The sequence below is a fragment of the Aquarana catesbeiana genome, linkage group LG03 (genome assembly GCF_042186555.1).
Source record: "Aquarana catesbeiana isolate 2022-GZ linkage group LG03, ASM4218655v1, whole genome shotgun sequence".
Classification (NCBI taxonomy): domain Eukaryota; kingdom Metazoa; phylum Chordata; class Amphibia; order Anura; family Ranidae; genus Aquarana; species Aquarana catesbeiana.
The window spans coordinates 674610674-674634531 of record NC_133326.1 but is presented as its reverse complement, the minus strand read 5'-3'; the positions used below and the strand labels follow the sequence as shown (position 1 = coordinate 674634531).

General features: G+C 41.8%; 1 protein-coding gene across 3 annotated transcripts in view; it reads left to right on the top strand.

Moving 5' to 3' along the window:
* The window catches only part of LOC141133487 (NXPE family member 3-like), a 110858-nt gene that overhangs the window by 65152 nt on the left and 21848 nt on the right, over nucleotides 1–23858 (top strand). For all 3 annotated transcript variants that reach the window (XM_073622884.1, XM_073622886.1, XM_073622883.1), the window contains exon 3: nucleotides 10802–11022. In XM_073622884.1, the coding sequence (XP_073478985.1) occupies nucleotides 10802–11022 (221 nt within the window). The remainder of the gene's footprint in view (nucleotides 1–10801; nucleotides 11023–23858) is intronic.

The window sequence follows — 23858 nt, the reverse complement described above, 5'->3', positions numbered from 1 at the left end:
CTAATCCCATTCATTACAAATTTCCCCAATAACCTGGATTTCATTTCCAACCAAAGGTTGTCTAAACCAGTTTCAATATATCTATATTATTATTATTAAAATTGTTAAACTCATATTAGAAATTAATACTCATTATTACTTAATTTCCCTTTTTTAAATGCAGTGTTTCCACTATCAAAGGATATTCAGTTTGTGTAATACACGGTTAAATGTAACCTTCATTTTACCATGTTTGGAAAACAGATTCAAACTAATTGTGATCACATTGTTTACCATTAGATTCCTTAACCCGGCACATTTTGTTATAAATGTTTTGTCTAAAAAAACTGGAATTGGCATGGTGTCCTTCCAGCTTATCACTGACCTCTCAGGGACATTCTTTCAGGAGAGCACAAAGGAGGGGGTCACATCTGCATACATGACACACACAAGGGATAGAACTAAAGGTCCCAGCATTCGCACACACATACACCAATATCTCTCTCACTTTCTTTTAACTCTTTAATATTTCCCTGCCTAAATTCTGCTTTCCTTATTTTGTTCACATATCTTTTATATCTAGCTTCTATGATCATACGGGCAGCCAGAGTGCTCATCCCATCCTCCCTCTCTGACAACATATAAAGTATTCTGTTTTAATTCTCACTTCTCTGTTTCTGAATCTAATAGTTATAGTGCCTGACCCCAAATTCATCCCACAACTTGACATGAAAATGTCCCTTTCTGTCTAGTGTTAATGTCACCCTTGATCCATCCTGCTCACATAGATAGCTGTTCCTCTAGCTGTATACTCTGCATGATTCTTAGTCCCTGTGGACCTTGGTAACCCAGTTACCCATTGTGGATCCCTGTCCACTTTAACCATTTAATATAGGGATTCAGTATAGGCGGAACCGCACCTTTGGTTCATATATAGCGCTCCTCTTGCGCTGGGCATTTTTGAGGGTCTCTCACCCTTCATTCCCTTACTTAATTCAATGCCCATAATGACTGGCCAGTCTTCTTTCTTCTCTACTTGTGCCTATACCCTCTTGCCTCTAAACTACTTTATCTAGCAGATGTACTACATATACCTGTGAACAGCACTATTCTTCCCTTTCTTATCTATAACACTCCGATGGACAATAGACAGGGACAACATAACATATAACCAGTAGTGTATTTAGGTTTTGTGCTGCCCTAAGCCTGACTAAACTCATGCACCCCCTAATTTAAATATGACCCACCCCTTCCTGTCAAGGCCACGCCCCTTGCTGTTTAAGACCCACCCTGAAATTTTCAAGTGGGGACATTAGTTCTGAGGGCCTGGGGGGGCAATGGATTCCCTTAATTTGCATAGATTTCCTCTCACTTCCTTTATGGCTATGGGGCAGGAAGTGAAGGGAAATCTCTGCAATGGGACAGGGATGGTAAAAAATAAACTGACAGGGGCTATAACCCTCCCTTACTCTATACAAAATGAAAAAAAAAAAGTGTTGCCTATAGTTCTACTTTTAGCACAAATTTCTGATAATTTTATGGGGAGGTCTAAGAAGATATAACCATGCCAGTGGTGCAGCAGAAAACATATAGCACAGTGAGGAAGGTTTGTGGTCCAGGATGAGAGGACAGTCAAAATTAGAAGCTGCGCCCCCCCACCAGTTGCGGAATGCCAGCCACCTGCATAACGGAAGCAGTGAGGCCGCTTTATGGGGGCACTAGGCTAATTTGCCTCTCAGCCCAGTCTGCCCCATAAGACTGGCGCTACACTAACAGTGTAGCGCAAGCCGGCGGATACTCTTTCCATGCTGCCCCCCCTGAAAAGTGCTGCCCTAGGCCTGGGCCTTGTTGGCCTAGGCCAAGATACAGCGTTGCATATAACCACCAATCAATACAGTTCGATTAAGGGGAGTAAAATAGGTACCCTTTGTCCCGAAAATGCCTTACCGATCAAGGAAGTCTGATAACTCAAATGTAAGCAAAAGGCTTACCTCAGCCGGCTGATTATCAGAAATTCCCAGATCGTCTCAAGCTCCTCGTTTCGGATACTCAGGGTCACCTGGAATCCCCTCCTAAGGCAAAGCTCGCCATGCTGACTCGGTTAAATTGATGATAGGCAACTCCTATCCTCATATTGATTAGTGGTTCCAAATTAATAACTACTGCAGTAGGGAACAGACACAAAAGATACGCTCAGCATCTTTCCAAATAACTGTTCTGCTTTATTATGACGCAATTGAAGGTTTTTATGCACATGATTACGTAGGTATCACATTAATATTACAATTGTACGTTTATGGTAACAAGGGGCGTTACATAGGCAGACTAATTCTAATCAGGACTCGAAAGAATGTAAACATTTACTGAAAACATTATTAGTGCTGTGTGCACAGTGAGGGCAATGTGCAATACATACAAAATACAATACAATTGTATACAGAACTTACAAATTTCCATTACTGAGCCAAACTTTTGTGCTTTCTAACACAATTTACATATTGTATTTATCTCCTCTAACAGACCTTTTGGTTCTCTCCGTTGTACAGATACAGAGCCATAAAGCCTCTCAGGTTAATTCTATTTTGGGCTATGGCAATGTGGCTTCTATAATGCTTCAATATTGCTTTTAGTATATTACTAATAAGGTAAAAATAGATATTTTACACATTTTGCACTTTGCTTTATTTACTCTCATCACTTTTTCACTGGTGGTTGTTTTCTTTTCTTCACTCTCACTGCCTCACCATTCACACTCTATCCATCTCAGCTTTATCCTGTCACTACTTATTCACTATTTTCTAATCATTTTTTTTTCTTCACTTCACATTCACCTCTACTTTTCAGTTTTTCATTTATATTCCTTCTTTTCACCTTCCCCCTACCCCCCCTCCCCTTTTACCCTCTTTCCTTTTTGTTTTTGTTTTTTTCCCCCCCATCTTCACTATTTTCACTTTAATTTTTCATTAATTTTTTATCAATTTTACTACATTTTCAATTTCATACATCCCTTCCAGCTCACGCTCTTCCCCTTTTTTTCTTCCCTGTTCCCTCCTTCTTTTCCTTGCCCTTTATTTTATCTTTATTATTTTTTTTATTGTTTTTATTATTTATTCCTCACTCCCTTGCACTTATCATCATTATTATTATTCATTTCTGGTCATTGTTTTCAACTTTGCACGTTCACATTTCCTCACCCCATTTCCTATTTTCACTTTGTTTCACGCACCACTTCACTTCTTTCACTTCTTTCACCTGCATATGCAACACTCCCTAGTTGCTCTGATTTTTTTCCCTTCACCTATCTTCATAGCTCCCAACTGTCCCTGATTTCGAGGGACTGTCCCTGATTTCGAGCAATGTCCCTCTGTCCCTCATTTCTCCCCATTTGTCCCTCATTTTGGTCTGATCTATATAGATGTATATATAATGCACTTTTTATCTATCAAAAAATGTTTCCCAGTGCTAAAATTTTCATCTGAATTCTAAATTGCTGCATTTGTAAATTCCAAAAGCCAGTATAAAGGCAAAGTAGTGGTAAAAAAGCACTTGTGGGTTTAATCAATCTTGTTTTTTTTTTTGCACAATTCTCCTTTAAGGGGGCGTGGCAAGGGGTGTGTGTCCTATGCCTGCATACTTTTGCTGATAGCTGTCCCTCATTCCCATCTCAAAAAGTTGGGAGGTATGTAAATCTTTGACTGAACTTTTACTCTTATTTGATGCATACAACATATAAACAAAATATCACAATATGTATACAGTTCTTGCTCTGACTACTCTGACCTCCTATTTATATATCTCTGATGTTATGGAGTTTGTACATCCATTTTTAGACTTATTATTTAATTATTATTTGGGTATCTGCTACAGGTGCAGCCCACCCTGCCTGGCATGCCCTGGGGGGCACTTACACGTGTGACTCCTTGTAAGCTGTACCTCTGAGGTGCTGTCTCCCTCCTGGTTGCCGTCTGACCGGGGGGCATGCAGGATCATTCCTGATAAGGTTTTAAGGGATTTCTATGTAGGAGGCTTCTTCTCCGAATGCATTTTTCATTAGGTAAATACATGATATATTTGTTTTCCATATGAATTATGGTTTATGAATTACTTCTTAAAATTTGACATGTGCACCTGTAAAAACTTTTGCAGCGAACTAATCCTCTGAGGAAGACCCCAGTTACATGGGTCGAAACGCGTCAGTTTTTTATACAACTGACATTCCGATATGTAATGTTATGTATAATTAATTGTTTGCCATTTTTACTTAAAAGTACTTTCAAAAATTTTATAGGTCCTCATGAATAAATTCCTAAATTAGTGCCATGCGCTTAATTAAAATTAATTGTGCTATCTAAGGCTCGGTTCACACTCCTGCGACTTAGGATCCGACTTGTGAGACCCAAAGTCGCAGGACATGTGAAATGTCATGTATCTCTATGAGAGCATTTCCAATTGACACTGAAGTCGCTGCAACTCCAGAAAAGGTTCCTGCACTACTTTGACACAATATTGATACGGCTTCAGTGCCACACAGTGTAAAAGTCCTTTCATAGTCACATCAAAGTGGTATTAAAGTGGGACTCCCGAGTTGCCCTGAAAATCGCATGACTTTAGAGTCAGCTAGTATAAACCGAGCCTTAGGGTCCTTTGACACCGAACGCAGTTGGATGCAGTTAGCCAAAAAGCAAGATAATCCTATGGGCATAGTTCACGTCATTGAAGTGTAGTTCAGCGCAGTTAAAAAAAAAGTAGAGCACGCTGCATTTTTCTGCACCACAAAAGCAGGGAACGCTCTACAAACGCGCTTCAAATGCGCTGCACTGTGCCCCTTTAAGAAAGTCAAGCCCAAAAAAGTATAAGGAAAAATGCACGGCAAACGCAGTGCAAAACACACTCGAGTGCACGTCAAGCGCATGTCAAGCTTGCCTCAGACGCGTTTCAAATGCATGTAAATGTCAAAAACGCACAGTTATGTGCAGTGTCTGGTGTGAATGGGCCCTGATTCTTACCTAATAAGCAGAAATACAATCCAGTGGATCAGAAAAAATATCCAAACATAAGAGCAAAATAGTCCAAGAGAAACACAAACCAAATAGTCAATGATAAACTGAAACAGTCAAACTGTGTACTTTCCTGTGCTGTGAAGCACCTTTCTTGGGATCGGTGCCAACCAAAACACAGTCCTGATTTCCCCTTGTGCAATCCTATAAACCACCCTGATTGTGACAAAGTGTTACTAAACCCACAACAGTAAAATCAGTCTGTATATGAAGTAAAGCATGCTGATTATACTCACTGTGGAACCCAAGGGGTTAATACTCTGCAATGTGTAAAAAAAAACTGCTTGATTCTTTCTTTCTGATTATCCCCTTCTTCCACAGTCCCAAATCCATCTGCTGACAGTACAGAGCCTTGGGGGCACTCTGCATATGCTCAGTTTGGTGTGTATTGTTAGAGAGTTTTTTTTTTTTTTTTTGGGAGGGTGCATGTGATCAGCACAGGGCCAATCAGCACTGTCCGGACAGAGGATCAGGGGTCTTGCAGCCTCATTGGACAGTCAGAGTAGAATGAAAGCTTCTCCTACAAACTTTAACCAGACACTGATAGAAGTCACAAGACTGCTTTATACTGCTGATGCGAAAATGTATTTAGCAGCTTATATTTTCTAAAATATTTGCATTTCCATGTTCTGTACTGTGGGAGACTAGATATAGTGAATGCAGAGTCCTGGGTTTAGTAACACTTACATTCATATACTTAACCAGTTCCAAACCACCCACCGCACATATACAGGGCAACCCGGCTACGTGAAACAACTTACCTGTACGTTGTTCGCGACTTCTGGGTTTTTGAGGGGCGCGCACTGCTTATGCCATGATTGGACACAGCGGGAGCCAATCAGCGGGGGGCCGCCGGCCACCCGCGATCGTTCGCAGGAATGACAGCACGGCGTTGTGCCTATGTAAACAAGGCAGACCGTCATTCTGTCACAGAGGAAGAGAGAGATCAGGAACACCAATCTCTCTCTTCCTCTAGTCAGTCCATCCCCCATGCAGTTATAAAGCATTCCCTAGGAGTACACTTAACCCTTTGATTGCCCCTGATGTTAACCCCTTCCCTGCCAGTGTCATTTATACTGTGGCAGTGCATTTTTTTTTTTTAGCACTGATCACTGAATTGGCGTCACTGGTCCCCAAAAAGTGTCAGGTGTCAGATTTGTCCACCGCAATGTCGCAGTCCCGCTAAAAATCCCTGATCGCCACCATTACTAGTAAATATAAAAATGCCATAAAAATATCCTATAGTTTGTAGACGCGATAACTTTTGCGCAAACCAATCAATATATGCTTATTGGGATTTCTTTTACAAAAAACACGTAGCAGAATACGTATTGGAAAAAATTGAAGAAATTTGATTTTTTACATATTTTTTATTGGGTATGTTGTATAGCAGAAAGTAAATAATATTGTTTTTTTTTTTTTCAAAATTGTCTCTCTTTTTTTGTTTATAGCACAAAAAATAAAAACCGCAGAGGTGATCAAATACCACCAAAAGAAAGCTCTATTTGTGGGAAAAAAAGGACGTCAGTTTGTTTGGGTGCAACGTCGCACGACTGCGCAATTGTCAGTTAAAGTAACCGTATAGCAAAAAAATGGCCTGGTCAGAAAGGGGGTAAAACCTTCTGGGGCTGAAGTGGTTAATGTATAACTGAAGGCAAAACTTTTTTTTTTAGTTTTGGATAGAGTGGAGAAGGATTAGAACCCCTGTCAGGCTTTGATTGCTCGTTGTGCCCACATTAGGGAGATTCACCCTCTCTATTTGTCATGTTTACCATTATCATTGACAGCAGGGTTGCCAACCTGGCAAGACATGGAAAATTTACTGACAGAGCACATTTTTTACTGACATCCTGAACTATGACAGAAGTACCTATTATTATAAACTAAGACAATCATTAGTTAAGCAGTATAAATAATTACAATATTTAGAACAAGTAATCTGTTGACTTTAAAATGAAAAATTCCAGAGTGACAAAATGTTTGGTGATTGGTATACATGGCCAGATTTTGGCAGTGGCTTAAAGGGGGATTGTCAAACACAATCTGTGCCTAGTCCCTATATACACTGCACACATATAACAGTCCTTGTACCCGCAAAATATTCCTAATTACTGTATCAGAACTGACAGTCTCACAGACACAAATAAACCTCAGGACAAAGGATCTTTTTTTTTTAGATGAAATGTTTCCATTGCATTTGCTTTCATGCACACAAAAGGGGCTGACTGACTAAGCTGACCTTAAAGCGGTTGCAAACCCTCACATATAGCCAGTGAAGTGACTGGCTTCAGGTTATACACAGATATGAAACAAGTCCTCCTACAAGTTGTACCTGTTTATCTGCAGTCCTCTCTTCTCTACATCAGTTGAAAATGAACAATTTATAAAGCTTGTCTGAGTTGTCAGAAAATAGGGGGCCGAAAGCTGAATTTGCACTCTACAGAGCTCAGGGAGGAGAGCTTGTTAGAGGAAAGGAACAACCCCTCCTTCTCACAGCAAACAGTAACAGACATAGGTGTGTGCAACCAATTGCATTAGGGTGTGCACCCCAAAGCTCAAACACAAGTGACTTTCTCTGCATTCTCAGTTGCACTGCACAGTGAATGAATAGGAAGTGCTCTATGCTGAGTGGCTTCCTGTTCATTCACAAACTGAAGCCTAGTGAACACTTATGCATTCATTTATGAATGGACACAGTGGGTGAGCGTGTTTACTGTGTTCATTTAGAAAAGGAAGGGGCCGGTAAATTACATATTTACTGGCCCCTTCCCCTGCTCTTTATCCTGAAATATCCCCCGCAGCAGCAGGGAGAGAGGAGAGGAGGGAAGCCAGCAGCCAACAAGGGGGGAGGGAGCCCAGGCAGTAGTGGGAATCAGCACTGCACATAGTGATTAGGGTGTGCCCAGGCACACCTGGCACACCCCTGTGCACGCCTATGATAACAGAGCCGAGGCTGTCCATCAGCTGGAGCTCACTCCCTGTTAGCTTTTTTTTCTCTTGGTGTCAGGAAAACTTGTTTGAAGGAATTCCTGTTAATAACAGATGAACGAAGCAGCAGACAGAAATGACACTTAGCGCTCTGGATTGAGACAAGTACACACTATAGAGGGATATGGTTTGCTCATATTTCACGTCTGTGAAAAGAAAGGGGGGTTTTTGGGACTTTAAATGATTTTTTGGTGAAACAAGGAACATGGCAAAATGACATGATACAAGTAATAAATAAAATTGTCAATCACATATTACAGACCATATATAGAAACAAATTTTGGTAGCAACCAGCCAACCACTGTGTGGTATGGAACGAATCCTGGATGTAGTAAAAACACTTAAAAATACATGGTAGGTGGTGAACTCAAGATAATGCATTGAGTAGGGGCATCTGCATGATAATAAGTGCATGCAAATTATCCCGACGCGTTTCATGAATAATACCACTATTCAAGAATGGGTGCACGCAAATATTGTAATAAGTCTGGAAAATGGGGGACAAGGAGTCAGAGGCTGTCCAAATTGTCTGTACTGGGAGCTGTGGAAGGGAACCACAGAAGAGGGACCAGGTGCATAAACATGATCCCCAACAAGACTAAAGACAAAGATCCAGATAGTGGTGTGAGTGGGCTTCATATCTGTTACTGATGTAGAAAAGTGAATTCCAAGTAGTGTGCAGTTTTCAAGGCTGGGCTCAGCTCTTCCTTCTCTGAGCTGGCTGCTCAACTGTCGGCTAATTGCCAGCTCCTATCTCCACAGTTACCCAGCTGTTGTTGATTCTGCTCATCAGTTCTGCCTACTTAAAGCCGTCCAGCTCACTTGATCTCTGCCTTCGCCTTTGTCAACATCACAGAGACTTTCTCCTGCGTTCCTGTTGAAGACTTGCTCGGCTGACGTTCCTTCTGGCTCCTGATCCTGCTTGCTGTACAACTACGTTTATCTCTGGCTCTCTGACATTTGCTTGGCTGACTACCCGATCCGGTTACTGAACTCTGGCTTGTTTTGACTACGCTTACTCTGTTTACCTTATTATTATTATTATTATTAAACAAGTGTGATTTAACTATACTTCTGTCTCGGTCTGATTCATGGTTAATGACAGCAGTGTGCACAAAAAGGTGCTGCCATTAGTCTGCGTCTGAGGTTTACAACTACTTTAAAGATGAAATTCTTTAAAACCAGCAACTGTTGGGACAATGAATAAATTGGTCAGGACTAGGTTATGTAAAACATATTGTATAGAGTATATAAAAAAGGAGTCGTGCTAGTGTAACTCATTTTTGATGTACCGTATTTATCGGCGTATAACACGCACTTTTTTCCCCTTAAAATCAGGGGAAAATCATGGGTGCGTGTTATACGCCGATCCCCGCTATTTTGTGATCTATCGGAGCGATCGCCGTGATCGCCGCCGACATTCACATAGCGTGTATTTTTAAATATGGTGCCGCGGAGTTCGGAGGGACTCAGCGGCGCTCGTTCAGCTGAACGAGTGCCGCCGAGAACACAGTGACTGGGCGGAGCCGAGATACACATAGCCGAGGGTTCTTGGCTCTTCTCGGCGCCGTTCACAGTCCCGCCCAGTCCCGCCATTGGACCTCTGTTATGTCCATCATATGGACTGGGCATGACTGTGAACGGCGCCGAGAAGAGCCAAGAACCCTTGGCTATGTGTATCTCGGCTCCGCCCAGTCACTGTGTTCTCGGCGGCGCTCGTTCAGCTGAACGAGCGCCGTCGAGTCCCTCCAAACTCCGCGGCGCCATATTTAAAACTACACACTAAACTTGTGTATGTCGGCGGCAAACATGTAATGTACACTGGGGACAAGGCTGCACTGACCACTGGGGACAAGGCTGCACTGACCACTGGGGACAAGGCTGCACTGGGGCAAAGCTGCACTGGGGAAAAGCTGCACTGACAATTCTGCACTGGGGCAAAGCTGCACTGACAAGGCTGCAGATGGACACGATAAGGCTGCATTGATGGGCATTTAAATGTAAGTTTTTTTTCCTTAAACTTCCCTCCTAAAAGTTTTTTTCCTTAAAATTCCCTCCTAAACTTGGGGTGCGTGTTATACGCCGGCGCGTGTTATACGCCGATAAATACGGTAATTATTATTTCAATGTGTATGGTATCTCATGATAGATTTGCTGCTTTGATTTTTCATTTTTTATTTTAGAGAATTTTGTTAGGGCAGTTTCTTTTTAGTTTTGTATACTGTATAGAGTGCAGGGGTCAGGAGTAAGTAACATACAAAACATGTAGAGTGCAGCAGTCAAGATGTACCCTGTGTTCACACCGGAAAACCCCCTTTTATCAATGTTTACAGCATTTTCCTATACATCAGGGTTCCTAGGGTCCCTCCTTACTTTAGAGGCCCCTCTTAAATCAGAGTTCCCTTTTACATCAGAGTCTACAGACTTTCTCCTTATACAAGAGTCCCCAGAGTTCCCCCTTTCATCAGAGTCTGCAGGGTTCCCCTTTACAATGCAAATAGGAACTCTGTGGACCTTGATGTAAAAGGGAACACTGCGGACTGTGATGTAAAGGAGAACTCTGTGGAGTCTGATGTGTAAGGACTCTGGTGTAAGGGGAAACTCTGATGTAAGGGCATCTCTGGTCACCAGAGCCCTCCGCTTACACAGGAGTCCCCATATTTCCCCATTACATCAGAATCCACAGAGTTACTGTTTAGCAGTGTAAACTCTTCAATAAAAATCAAGTAAAAACTATTTAATGGGATTTTTTTAAGTATGATTTCTGTGTCTGGCAGGTCTTTTTCCATGGCTTTTTTCATTTCAATGGGAGTAGTGAGGTGGTGGAATGTAACCTCAAGATAACAAGAAAGGACGTATGCAGATATAAGAACCCCCTTAGCGAAGACACTTGGGAGTGTGTAAAACCTCAACGGCTACCGTGTAATGCCTGGATATATCACTCATTTGGTGGACAACGAACTGTGACAGACATAACAGAGGACTTACTCCTAAATAGGTGAGTAGGAATGGTGATTTATAAGGAAGCATGTGTTGTTGGCCAAATTCTACCAAAGCCATTCCATCCCATTCCTTAAAGTAGAACTGAAGGCAAACTTTTTTCCACTTTGGATAGAGTAAAGGGGGGGGGGGGTGTTATCAGCCCTGTCATGTTTTTTTTTACCATTCCCATTGGATAGATTCCCTTTACTTCCTGGTCCCATAGCCAAAATAAAAAGCGAGAAGAAGTCCATCGAAAGTGAGGAAATCCTTGGTGGTCACCAGGGTCATCAGAACTGGAGTCACCATTGGAAGATTTCCCCTCTAGTCCTGTTCTGGTGAAAACCCCAAATTTTGAATTTTCTTTCACCTTTGGTGATTGCAGTAAACAAGACAAATACAGAAGTTGAATCCTACAAATGCATGTAAGCCAATATCTGAATTAAAGCCGACCTGCAGTCATTTTTTTTCCACTTATTAAAACTTCTGCCCTTGTTGTTTTGACTTTGGATAGTAAAACTTTTAGTAAATACCTTATACAGTCCACTTCCTGTTTCTTGTCTGGTAAAAAGTAGGGATGAGCCGAACACCCCCGGTTCGGTTCGCACCAGAACATACCAAACAGGCAAAATAATTCAGAAGAACACACGAACACTGTTAAAGTCTATGGAACACGAACATGAAAAATCAAAAGTGCCCATTTTAAAGGCTTATATGCAAGTTATTGTCATAAAAAGTGTTTGGGGACCCGGGTCCTGCCCCAGGGGACATGGATCAATGCAAAAACAATTTTTAAAAACTGGCGGTTTTTCGGGAGCAGTGATTTTTTTAATGTTTAAAGTGAAACAATAAAAATGAAATATTCCTTTAAATATCGTGCCTGGGGGTGTCCATAGTATGCCTGCAAACTGGCGAATTTTCCCCATGTTTAGAACAATACCACAGCAAAATTACATTTCTAAAGGAAAAAATTAAATTTAAAACTGATCGTGGCTGTAATAAATTGTCGGGTCTCTGCAAAACTAATTGAAAAAAAGAGCATGGGTTCCTGCCCTAGTCCATTACCAGGCCCTTTGGGTCTGGTATGAATATGAATATGAATAAAAAATTGCATGGGGGTCCCCCTAAAATCCATACCAGGCCCTTCAGGTCTGATATGGAAATTAAGGGGAACCATGCCCCAAATTTAAAAAAAAAATGGCGTAGGGGTCCCCCCCAAAATCCATACCAGACCCTTCAGTTTGCATGCCAAACTTTTTTTTGCAATGCATCGAAATGCACTGATCGATCACTGCACAGTGGAAATGGAGAAATGTCTGTGCTTACATATACTGTATATAACTCATGAAGTGCTAAATGGGTGTGACCACAGGGGAAACTCTCTGTCTAAGAGGATTTCACCACACTTTGGAGAGATTATCTCTCACTTCTTGTTGCATCTCTCCGGAACAGGAAATTAAGGCAAATCTGATCAGACAAAAATAATCTGGCACAGTTCTACAGTGGTTGCAAACCCTTACATACAGTATATCCAGTGAAGTGACTGGCCTCATTTGATACACAGAGATTAAACAAATCCTCCTACGTAAGCTGTACCTGTTTATCTGCAGTCTTCTCTTCTCTACAAGTGTCAAAGAGCTAGTTTTATAAAGCTTGTCTGAGAGTTCAGAGGAAAGGGGGTGGAGAAGTCACACTCTGCAGAGCTCAGTGAGGAGAGCTGTCAGCAGTGGCGGCCCGTCCATTAGGGGCACATGGGCGCCCCCCCCCCCCAAAAAAAAAGAAAAACACCAGCTGCCAGTGGCTCTGAGAGTTGATTGGAGGGGAGGGAGGGGACACTCCCACCCCACTTATACAGCACACAGGAACAGAGTTGAGGCTTTCAATTACAGGCTGTGTGCTGGAGGTCCCTCCCCTGTCATCTTTTTTTTTTTCTTGGTGTCGGGGAAAACTTGTCAAACTATTTCCTATTCCACCCAAAAAAAGTTTTGGTTTTACTTTGATATACTTAGAGGGCTTGTTCACACCAGATGATGTGTGTTATTGTTCGCATGACATGTGGGCACTGATGTGGGGTGTGGACGCATGCTGCAATGCGTTGTTAAAATGCATTGCAGTGCTTTCTTTTTTAGATTTAAAAAAATTATAATTCTGTAATTCTATGTGTTGAAGCACGTTGTGATGTGTTACAGTGTGTTGAAACTTGTCCTATTTCATAGAACTAGGGTTAACTAAATAAAAAGTGTAGCGCTATGATGATGAAACAGATGTAGGGTGTAGGACAGAAGGAAGCCTGTTTACATTTGAAGAAACCAATAACTTCATCTGATCCAAAACCTATATATGCTAAATAATGCCGTGAATATGGATATGACATCCAATATCATCACTCGTGTAAATAAGAAGATGCTCTATCTCGCTAGGAAGAGCAGAAAACATCAAAAAAAACTGAATGTATATAAAGGTTAATATTATTTACAACATCCAAACTAATCAGTGATAAAGAAAATATATAGTGTCAGAAGTGTCCATAATGTGAATGGATGAAACTCCCAAATAAACAATATAAACATATTAGTCCATATGTTATACGGTGTGGTTGGCCCAAATTAAATCCCAGGCGGGTGGCATCACAAGGAACTATCCAATTTTCAGTAAAAGATGGAATACTCTTACCGACTTTGATGGACTCACAGGCCTTTGGCGGTGAGTCAACTAGGCTTGTACTGTCTTATGATGGATGACAGTGACAGGATGGCTTGTACTCCCGAAGGGTTCTCCCTCAGATGGGGGGCTAGGAATCCGCCCAAAAAGGTCTCCGCAGTCTCCGTCTTTGTCAGCATGCATGGACCATATATGAGGAAAAAACAAGGAGCCTCCACATGGTGTAAATCCAAAAAAACTATTTTTCCAATAGCATTTATTAGATCACTCAAGATCCTCAAACAGTCCAACAAAGTTAAAATTAGCAGAATCGATTCAAGTAGATAAAAAGTTGGTAGCGTGGTAAAAGTGGTAGCGTGGTAAAAGTGGCTGGGTACAGCAAAGAAACCCAGGGTTTCTTTGCTGTACCCAGCCACTTTTACCACGCTTACCAACTTTTTATCTACTTGAATCGATTCTGCTAATTTTAACTTTGTTGGACTGTTTGAGGATCTTGAGTGATCTAATAAATGCTATTGGAAAAATAGTTTTTTTGGATTTACACCATGTGGAGGCTCCTTGTTTTTTCCTCATATATGGTCCATGCATGCTGACAAAGACGGAGACTGCGGAGACCTTTTTGGGCGGATTCCTAGCCCCCCATCTGAGGGAGAACCCTTCGGGAGTACAAGCCATCCTGTCACTGTCATCCATCATAAGACAGTACAAGCCTAGTTGACTCACCGCCAAAGGCCTGTGAGTCCATCAAAGTCGGTAAGAGTATTCCATCTTTTACTGAAAATTGGATAGTTCCTTGTGATGCCACCCGCCTGGGATTTAATTTGGGCCAACCACACCGTATAACATATGGACTAATATGTTTATATTGTTTATTTGGGAGTTTCATCCATTCACATTATGGACACTTCTGACACTATATATTTTCTTTATCACTGATTAGTTTGGATGTTGTAAATAATATTAACCTTTATATACATTCAGTTTTTTTTGATGTTTTCTGCTCTTCCTAGCGAGATAGAGCATCTTCTTATTTACACGAGTGATGATATTGGATGTCATATCCATATTCACGGCATTATTTAGCATATATAGGTTTTGGATCAGATGAAGTTATTGGTTTCTTCAAATGTAAACAGGCTTCCTTCTGTCCTACACCCTACATCTGTTTCATCATCATAGCGCTACACTTTTTATTTAGTTAATGTGCACAAATACAGTCGTTTTGTAGTGTTGGCTGCTTCATTTGTTGGATTGGCGCGGTATTCCATTTATTCATAGAACTAGGGTTGCCACTTTTTCTTCAAGCTAAACCCGAACACTTCAAAAAATTTTTTTTAGTATACACTATAGGATTGTAACAGACCTGGGACACCTTTGGACGTTCCAAAGAGAAACGTAATGTGTCATCACACAAACACTTGTAGGTTTAACATTTAATTAACCACTTAAGGACCGAGCCTCTTTCTGAGATTTGGTGTTTACAAGTTAAAAACTGTTTTTTTGCTAGAAAATTACTTAGAACCCTCAAACATTATATATTTTCTAGAGAATAAAAGGGCGGCCGTTGCAAAACTTTCTGTCACACCGTATTTGCGCAGTGGTCTTACAAGCACGCTTATTTTTGGAAAAAATACACTTTTTTGAATTAAAAAATAAGACAACAGTAAAGTTAGCCCAATTTTTTTTTATATTGTGAAAGATAATGTTACACCGAGTAAATTGATACCCAACATGTCACGCTTCAAAATTGCGCCCGCTCGTGGAATGGCGACAATCTTTTACCCTTAAAAACCTCCATAGGCGACGTTTAAAAAAATTCTACAGGTTGCATGTTTTTTGTTACGGAGTATGTCTAGAGCTAGAATTATTGCTCTTGCTCTAACGATTGCGGCGATAACTCACACGTGTGGTTTGAACACCGTTTTCATATGCGTTCACTTCTGCACGCAAGCTCTGAGAACTGTTCTTTTAAAAAAAAAAACGCTTTCAGATAAAAGTGGTCTCTGCAGCGGATTCGCGGTGAGATCACTTTTATCGGCGGTGGGAGAGGGGTGGGAAAGGGCCCCCCCCGCCGCTCTCCGGTGCCCTACGCCGCTTACCGGAGCCTTCGGTAATGGTGGAGGCGATCGGGTCCTCTTCCGTGTGTGGTATGGAGATGAGCGATGGGAAGATCAGTGAGGGTTAAAATGTCACTTCCACCCATAGCTCTTAAAGATACTTTTTTTTTTTCAAATGACATTTAATTTTTTTTTTTTTTTTATTGCATTTTAGTGTAAATATGAGATCTGAGGTCTTTTTGACCTCCTGTCATGCTTTTTTTCTATTACAAGGGATGTTTATATTCCGAAGCGCCACAACACAGTCGCTTTTAACCCTTTTTTCAGCTGCTAGAGGGGGTTAGGAGCACCCCACTAGCGGCTGAAAAGCGCCTCTAAAATGATGGTAAAGCACTTTTCAGGCACTAACGGACCCCCCGCCCCAGTGTGAGAGTACCCTTAATATGGTGATAGCTCAGTTAGTTCAATTTGATCACATGGTACAAACAGGGCCAGTCACAATCTGTACAATGTGAATAGCTTTGACCAATCACAGCTAATCAAAACAAAACAGACTGAATGATTCCGTTTCATACAGTAAAAAACTTGTTTATAGCAATGTTATACACTGCTATAAGCAAACATTGTATGTAAAAAATAAAAAATCCTGATCCCTTCCCCAGAGTAGTACAATGTTACTATGGTAACATTATATTGCTCTGGTCACAGTGTGTTAAAACAAAATGTAATAAAAACATTTTATAACATTTTTCGTACTGTCACCAGTCAGTGTCTCTGATCACTGCAACACCAGTTATATGATGACACTGTACTGCATATAATTGTGATTTTTTTTTTTTTTTTTTTTTAATTTCTCCATTTTGCAAAAGATTCTAACAAAAAAATTTATAGAATTCAAAAAACCCGCCATGCCTCTTACTAAATACCTTGGACTGTCTACATTCCAAAAAGGAGTCATTTGGGGGTTATTTCTACTGTCCTGGCATTTTAGAGCCTCAAGAAATGAGAGAGGCCATCAGTACATCAGGATTGATCGATTTTCAGATATATACCCAAGTTTGTAGACTCTATAACTTTCACACAGACTAAATATTATACACTGATTTGGGTTATTTTCACCAAAGAAATGTAGCAGAATACATTTTGGGCTAAATTTATGAAGAACAATTATTTGCAAAATTTTATAACAGAAACACAGAAAAACGCTATTTTTTTCAAAACTTTAAGTCTTTTTTTTTTCATTTAGCAAAAAATAAAAAACCCAGTGGTGATTAAATACCACCAAAAGAAAGCTATATTCGTGTAAACAAAATGATACAAATGTAGTTTGGGTACAGTGTTGTATTATTGCGCAATAGTCATTCAAAGTGTGACAGCGCTGAAAGGTGCCCTGTCATGAAGTGGTTAAGTAATAACAGATACAGATAACAAATGTAATAATAGAAAATATAACAAGAATACTTGTAATAAATGCTAAAATAAATATCATCCAGGTGGTTGTGGATATTCCACCTATTTATTCCATATATGTATTAACTTGTCTATTCCTACAGTTAGCTAGTCTAATAAAACTCTGATAATGTTACTGTTGATAACACAATGATATAAGGTTAGCTATGAAAACAAACACACTGCTTAGTAAAACAATGTCTTATTTATTTCCCAAGAAAATAGGAAAATGCTAACATAAAAACACTAAAGGAAAATATTACAGAGCATATAACAAAAGAACATCAAAGGTATTTATCGCAAGGCTGTCCTCTAGATATTTTCTCGTCAGCTAGGCTCAGGATGGTAACAGAGAGCCATGAGGCTCAGAGAAGCAAGAGAGAGCCAAAAGAGGAAAAGGGATCAATTTCCCTTCTGTGTGCACTTTTACACTGCATTCAGACCCCCTCGTAACCACACCCCACTAGCCTCCTGTCCAATGAGATATTGCCAAGAGGCAGTCCTTTTAATATATTATTTTTCTGTCCGTCTTGCTGTACTGGCCTCTAAGGGCAGTATTCTTCCATGGATCATCACTATGTGACCCGGGTCATCTTCATTGACTGTTGATCCTTTGATCTTTTATGTAGCCCATCTTCAGCAATGGCCCTCTTCGAAGAGTGTTAATCAAGGATTTCAATCTTATCACACCAGTTGGTCAGGAGCCAAGCTTTTGTTCTACAAAGCTTTCATGTGCAACTTGTTACCAGAGGTGGCTCTAGGCTTTGTGAGGCCTTAGGCAAAACTTACACATGAGGCCCCACGGACTGGGACGCTCAGTGATGAGGCCGCTATTCCTCAGGCTGCGGGCAGTATCCGATTTGCCCGTCAGCTCCTGGGCCACAGAGTCCCAGTGGGGGTAGGCGGAGCCGCCAGCGTCAACTTCAGTGATTGAGAACAGGTAAATTAGGCGGCCGCGAGGCCCCTGTGAGTGCGAGGCCTTAGGCGACCGCCTAATTTGCCTAATTAGAGAGCCGCCTCTGCTTGTTACATTCCAGTCACCAGGTTGTATCAACCAGAAAGAAAACCTCATAAATATGATATTAAACCATGTTGCCTTCCAACACTTAGATATAGGTGCTGTTTTTGCCACGGGTCCCTCAGTCCTGGCACAGATTATCACAATCAGAAGCAGGCATGATAGCAGCTCTGAGACGAGACACTTATTACAAGTTTTGGCTGCGTTATATACAGGACTAGTGTGTAAGGAAATGACCAACCCCCTTAAAAGCAACATGACCTTTTGGTCAGTGTAGCGCACCTCCACAGGAACGGCAGATGAACAGGGATCCCCCACTCTTGTACAGCCAGGCACACCAAATCTTCACAAGCACCCAGAGTTAGAGAACAGTGAGTCGCTTTCACGTGTCTACACATGTAATTACGTGTTCTTTAAAACTGTGGTTTCACTTTTTAAACTCAGCTGCACTGTAATCACACAATATCTAATGAGGTCACAGGCAGCCCATCCTCTTCTACTCGATCTCAGCTGTTTTCAGAGGAAAAACTTCTCCTCTGTCCTTCCTCTGAGAACAGAAGTTCTTGGCTTTATAAACAGACTGCAGAAGAGATAATTTTCCTCTGAGAACTGCTGAGAACTGAACTGAGAGAAAACTTCTCAGTTTAGTAGACGTACACCTAAGACTCTGCTGTCCATCACCAGATATGGAGAACCTTGACAAGTTTCTATGCTTCCGAACTCTTGAAAAGGAAAGTTAGGTGTTCATATCTGCTCCTGTCCTTTCAAGTTCTTGAAAGGGACAGTTTGGTGTTCTATTGTTAGTACAACATGTTTTTTTAATGTTTTTTTAATGTTTGTATATTTTTCAGCCCTAACAAGCTGAATGAGATTTTCTGTGTAGGTAGATCAAATAGGAAAAGTAGGTAGCAACATTTTAGATTCCTCGTTTCCCATATGAGATAAACTAAACCAGGAGGTGGAAGAAAAAAATAACTGGGTGCTTTTCTTCCATTGTTGACATGTTGCCTTTATGTACAATTGGACGCATTACTTTATATTTGTGAGCCAAGGGGTGGAGTGATGGAAAAAATAAAAATTTTCTTTAATGGTAGGCCACTAATGTATAAGAAAGCCTCCAAAGCCTGGTTATCTTAGCGGAGTTCATACCAAAGGAATGTCATTACAAACTAACCAAGTCCTTTAAAGATCATGTTGCTATCGAGGGGGTTGGTTACTTCCTTACACACTAGTTCTGTATATAACACAGCAAAAACTTGTAATAGTTGAGTCTCTACCAGGGCGAGCATTAACCCGGGTCTGATCATCTGTGTCACAACATATAAGATGGAGGGACCCGTGGCGAAAAAGGCATCTATAAGTATTCTTGTTATATTTTCTAATATTATTACATTTGTTATCTGTATCTGTCATTTCTTATTTAAAATGTTATGGCTACAAGTGTTTGTGTGATCTCTTTGCACATTTGGGGAAAAAACCTAAAAAATGTAAACTATCACGTGTAGAAAGGTCTTTTACCTCTTTTGGTCTAATGAGGACCTCCAAGGCCAAAAATAGCTGACATCCTTCAATATGTGGTGGGTTGTGAGGCATAGTGGGTGCAAAGATGATAAAAGTCATTGGGCGCCAGACACTTCTTGGATGTAAAAGAGGTTTTATTTCTTTTGACAGTCCATTTTGTATTTTTGGGGGAAAGAGGGTTAGGGCCAGGACATTCTTAAGTAGTTACAGATTCAATTGGCAGACTCAGAGACTTCAATAGGAGGACAGCTGTGCAGGGAAAGGCAAGAAGCCATGTCTGCATGTGCAGGAATGCTCCACCCAGACAGCCGTCCAGGTGGCACAGAACACTGATCACCTGACCTCACAGAATAGAAGATTCAAGAAAACCCCTGCTCATTGGCTGAGATACCCATATACCCATAACCTGACCTTGAGTTGCCCTTCTCGTATCTAGTACCACCAAGTACCCGGCCACCTAGTGGTAGAAGAGAAAAGTGCAACAAGGCCAAACTTAGAGAAATCAATAGATCTCTATCAATCGACCAAGATAACTACTCTTGGCAAGTAAATTTGTGAGGAGCTCCCTGCCTAAACTACAGGGCGCCACACGTAACCGGGATAAAACACCTACTATGGAATCATGGCCGAAATTGGACCATGACATTGAGCAAATATGACCATGTGCCCATATTAGGTCAGAAATGTCACCAGCATCCCCCATTGTTACAGGCAGCTGTGTGACCAGTGGCCTGCTATCATGTGAACTAGATAAGGTAAGGTTCGGACCAAACCCAGTTTCCTGGGAAACTGTCACATGATAGCAGTAACCAGTTGCAGACGGGGAATTCCCTGCCCCTCAGGGGCAGGGATGTTGGTGACATCAATGACTTAATATGGCCAAATGGCCATAATAGCACAATGTCATATAGTGACGTGGCCATATTAGGTTAATAATTTCAACAGAATCTTCTTTTTTAAGGTCTGGGTGCAGCTAATTTGGCCAGTGGCCTGCTACATTTTAGGCAGGTGTGAAAAATGCTGTAAATTAGGAATGCTTTCAGAATTTTAAGTGTTATTACTTTATTTTTATCAATTAACAAATTGGAAAGTGAACAGAAGAGAAATCCAAATCAAATGAAATCAATATTTGGTGTGACCACCCTTTGCCTTCAGAACAACATCAGTTCTATCAATTCTGCACTTCAATCAATCAATTCTACACTTGCACACAGTTTTTGAAGGAACTTGGCAGGTAGGTTATTCCAAACCTCTTGGAGAACTAAGCATGGATCCAGAAGCATAGCTTGAAGCTTGTGGGCCCTGATGGAAAAGTTGACATGGGCCCCCCCACTACCACCCACCACTTCCACCGTGCTTACAGATACACCCACCGCATGCCAAGATACTCAAAGTGGCTTAAGAGTTTTGAGTTCCCAGAGTTCCTTCTTACATCAGAGGACAGGAATCACCGCTGGAGAATCAGAGGACAGAGCTCCTTTACCATCCCAGCACTGTATACAGATCCTCTCCCCCACACTACACAGGGCTGGAATCACATTTCTTTACACACAGTCTATCAGCCTTCACAGGGTGTATCTTGACTTTATGTTTCCGTTCTGACCTGTGAAATTCTCTGGTCGGAACGGCAGTGTAGTTGCAGTAGGCGGATACACCCTGTGAAGATCGTGGCTGACTGGCTGTGTTGTAAAGGAATGTGATTTAAGCCCTGCGGAGGAGGAGCAATATAGAGTGCCATAATGGGAAAGAAGCTCAGCAGCCGGGCATAGCATCCAGGGTGGAGGGGGTGGTCAGGGAGCTTTGGGGGGTGGGTAACTTAGATCTGGGGGGGGCAAAGCCGTGTGACACAAAATTTGGAGCCTGCAGCCCCTCAGGGCCCCCTTAAAAGGTGTTAAGGGATTTGTTTTAGCAATTTCTGAAGGTTTCTTTGTCAGTGTTGGCAGGTGTTGGGGGAAGGTCACCTCCCAGAGGTGTGTGTCTTTTTTCCAGTTGTCAGGGAGGTGGGTAAGCGACATCTCCGGGTGGGGGGGGGGGTACAAAGAATCCCAGCTGGTGACTAGAAGACACTGAGCGGTGTCTTACCTCACCAGTAACATCCGTCCCATCGTGGCAACAGGACGGCACTCTTCTCCTCTTAACTCACTGAGCTTGGTTACCATTCCACGTTGCCAGCACACAGCACAGACACTTCCCCATCCTGGGCTGTTCTCACCCCATGCTCCTCTACATTCAGGAAAAGGCTCACAGCTTCTCCCCAGGCAATGAGAACAGAGGGTGTGGACTGTGGAAGGCAAAGTGGAAGCCCAGTATTGGGCGGGGTTGCGATTGTGACCCCTGCAACCCCTTATGCTACGCCAATGCATGTATCATCTGTGGATGTAGACTGCCTCACATCCTTCTGTCTCTTCATATAATCCCAGACAGACTCAATGATTTTGAAATCAGGGCTTTGTGGGGGCCAAACCATCACTTCCAGGACATTTTTACGCTGAAGATACACTATATTGTCAAAATTATTGGGACACCTGTCTTTACACGCACATGAACTTTTATGGCATCCCAGTCTTAGTCTGTAGGGTTCAATATTGAGTTGGCTCACTCTTTGCTGCTATAACAGCTTAAACTTTTCTGGGAAGGCTATCCACAAGGTTTAGGAGTGTGTCTATGGGAATGTTTGACCATTCTTCCAGAAGCCCATTTGTGAGATCAGGCACTGATATTGGACGAGAAGGCCTGGCTCGCAGTCTGCTCTAATTCATCCCAAAGGTCTTCTATTGGGTTGAGGTCAGGACTCTGCACAGGTCAGTCAAGTTCTGCCACCCCAAACTCGCTAATCCATGTCTTTATGGACCTTGCTTTGTGCACTGGTTCAAATCATTTGGTGGAGGGGGGATTATTGTGTGGGGTTGTTTTTCAGGGGTTGGGCTTGGCCCCTTAATTCTAGTGAAGGGAACTCTTAAGGCGTCAGCATACCAAGACATTTTGGACAATTTCATGCTCCCAACTTTGTGGGAACAGTTTGGGGATGACCCCTTCCTGTTCCAACATGACTGCGCACCAGTGCACAAAGCAAGGTCCATAAAGTCATGATGAGCGAGTTTGGGGTGGCCAAAGACTAATGTCCCGTACACACGATCGGATTTTCTGACAATAAATGTTGGATGTGAGCTTGTTGGCGGAAAGTCCGACCGTTTGTAAGCTCCATCGAACATTTGTTGTCGGACTTTCCACCAACAAATGTTGGCTAGCAGGTTCTCAAATTTTCCGCCAACAAATGTTTGTTGTCTGACTTTCCGATCGTGTGTACACAAGTCCGTCAGGACAAAAGTCCACGCATGCTCGGAATCAAGTACGAGCCGGAGATATAACTAGCGCTCGTAATGGAGATATCACGTATGTCTTGTACGTCACTACGTTTATAATTGTTGGCCAACATTTGTGTGACTGTGTGTATGCAAGACAACATCTTTCGAACAAAAATCCACGGTTTTGTTGTCGGAAAGTCCAATCTTGTGTACGGGGCATAAGACTGGGATGCCATTAAAGGTCATGTGCGTGTAAAGGCAGGAGTCCCAATACTTTTGACAAAATAGTGTAGTTCTTTATGATATTGGTTGTATGTTTGGGGTCATTGTCCTGCTGCAGAATAAATTTGGGGCCAATCACATGCCTCCCTGATAGTATGGCATGACGGAAAAATATCTGCCTGTATTTCTCAGCATTAAGGATACCATTAAAGTGGTTGTAAACTTTTACATATACCCAGTGATATAACTAGCCTCAGGTGATACACAGAGGTGAAACAAATCCTCCTACATAAGTTATACCTGTTCATCTGCCATCTTCTCTTTTTTACATCTGTTCAGTGCAGAATTTTTAAAGCTTGTCTGATCAATAGGGTCACCTGTCCTTTCAGCCAATCGGGTGACGAGTCTCAGGACCCGCTTCCTGATTGGCCGGGAGGAGAATCAGTGTGAAAATAGCGAATATTAATTCGCTATTGTCACACAACTGGGTGGGCTTAGGGCGCAGTGCTCTGTGCCCCGAACCCACCCTTTTTTTAAGCCTATTAGAGCCTCTGGTTCTAATCACATGCTTCAAAAAAAAAGAAAAAAACATTGGAATCCATTTGTCCGGTGCCCCGCATGT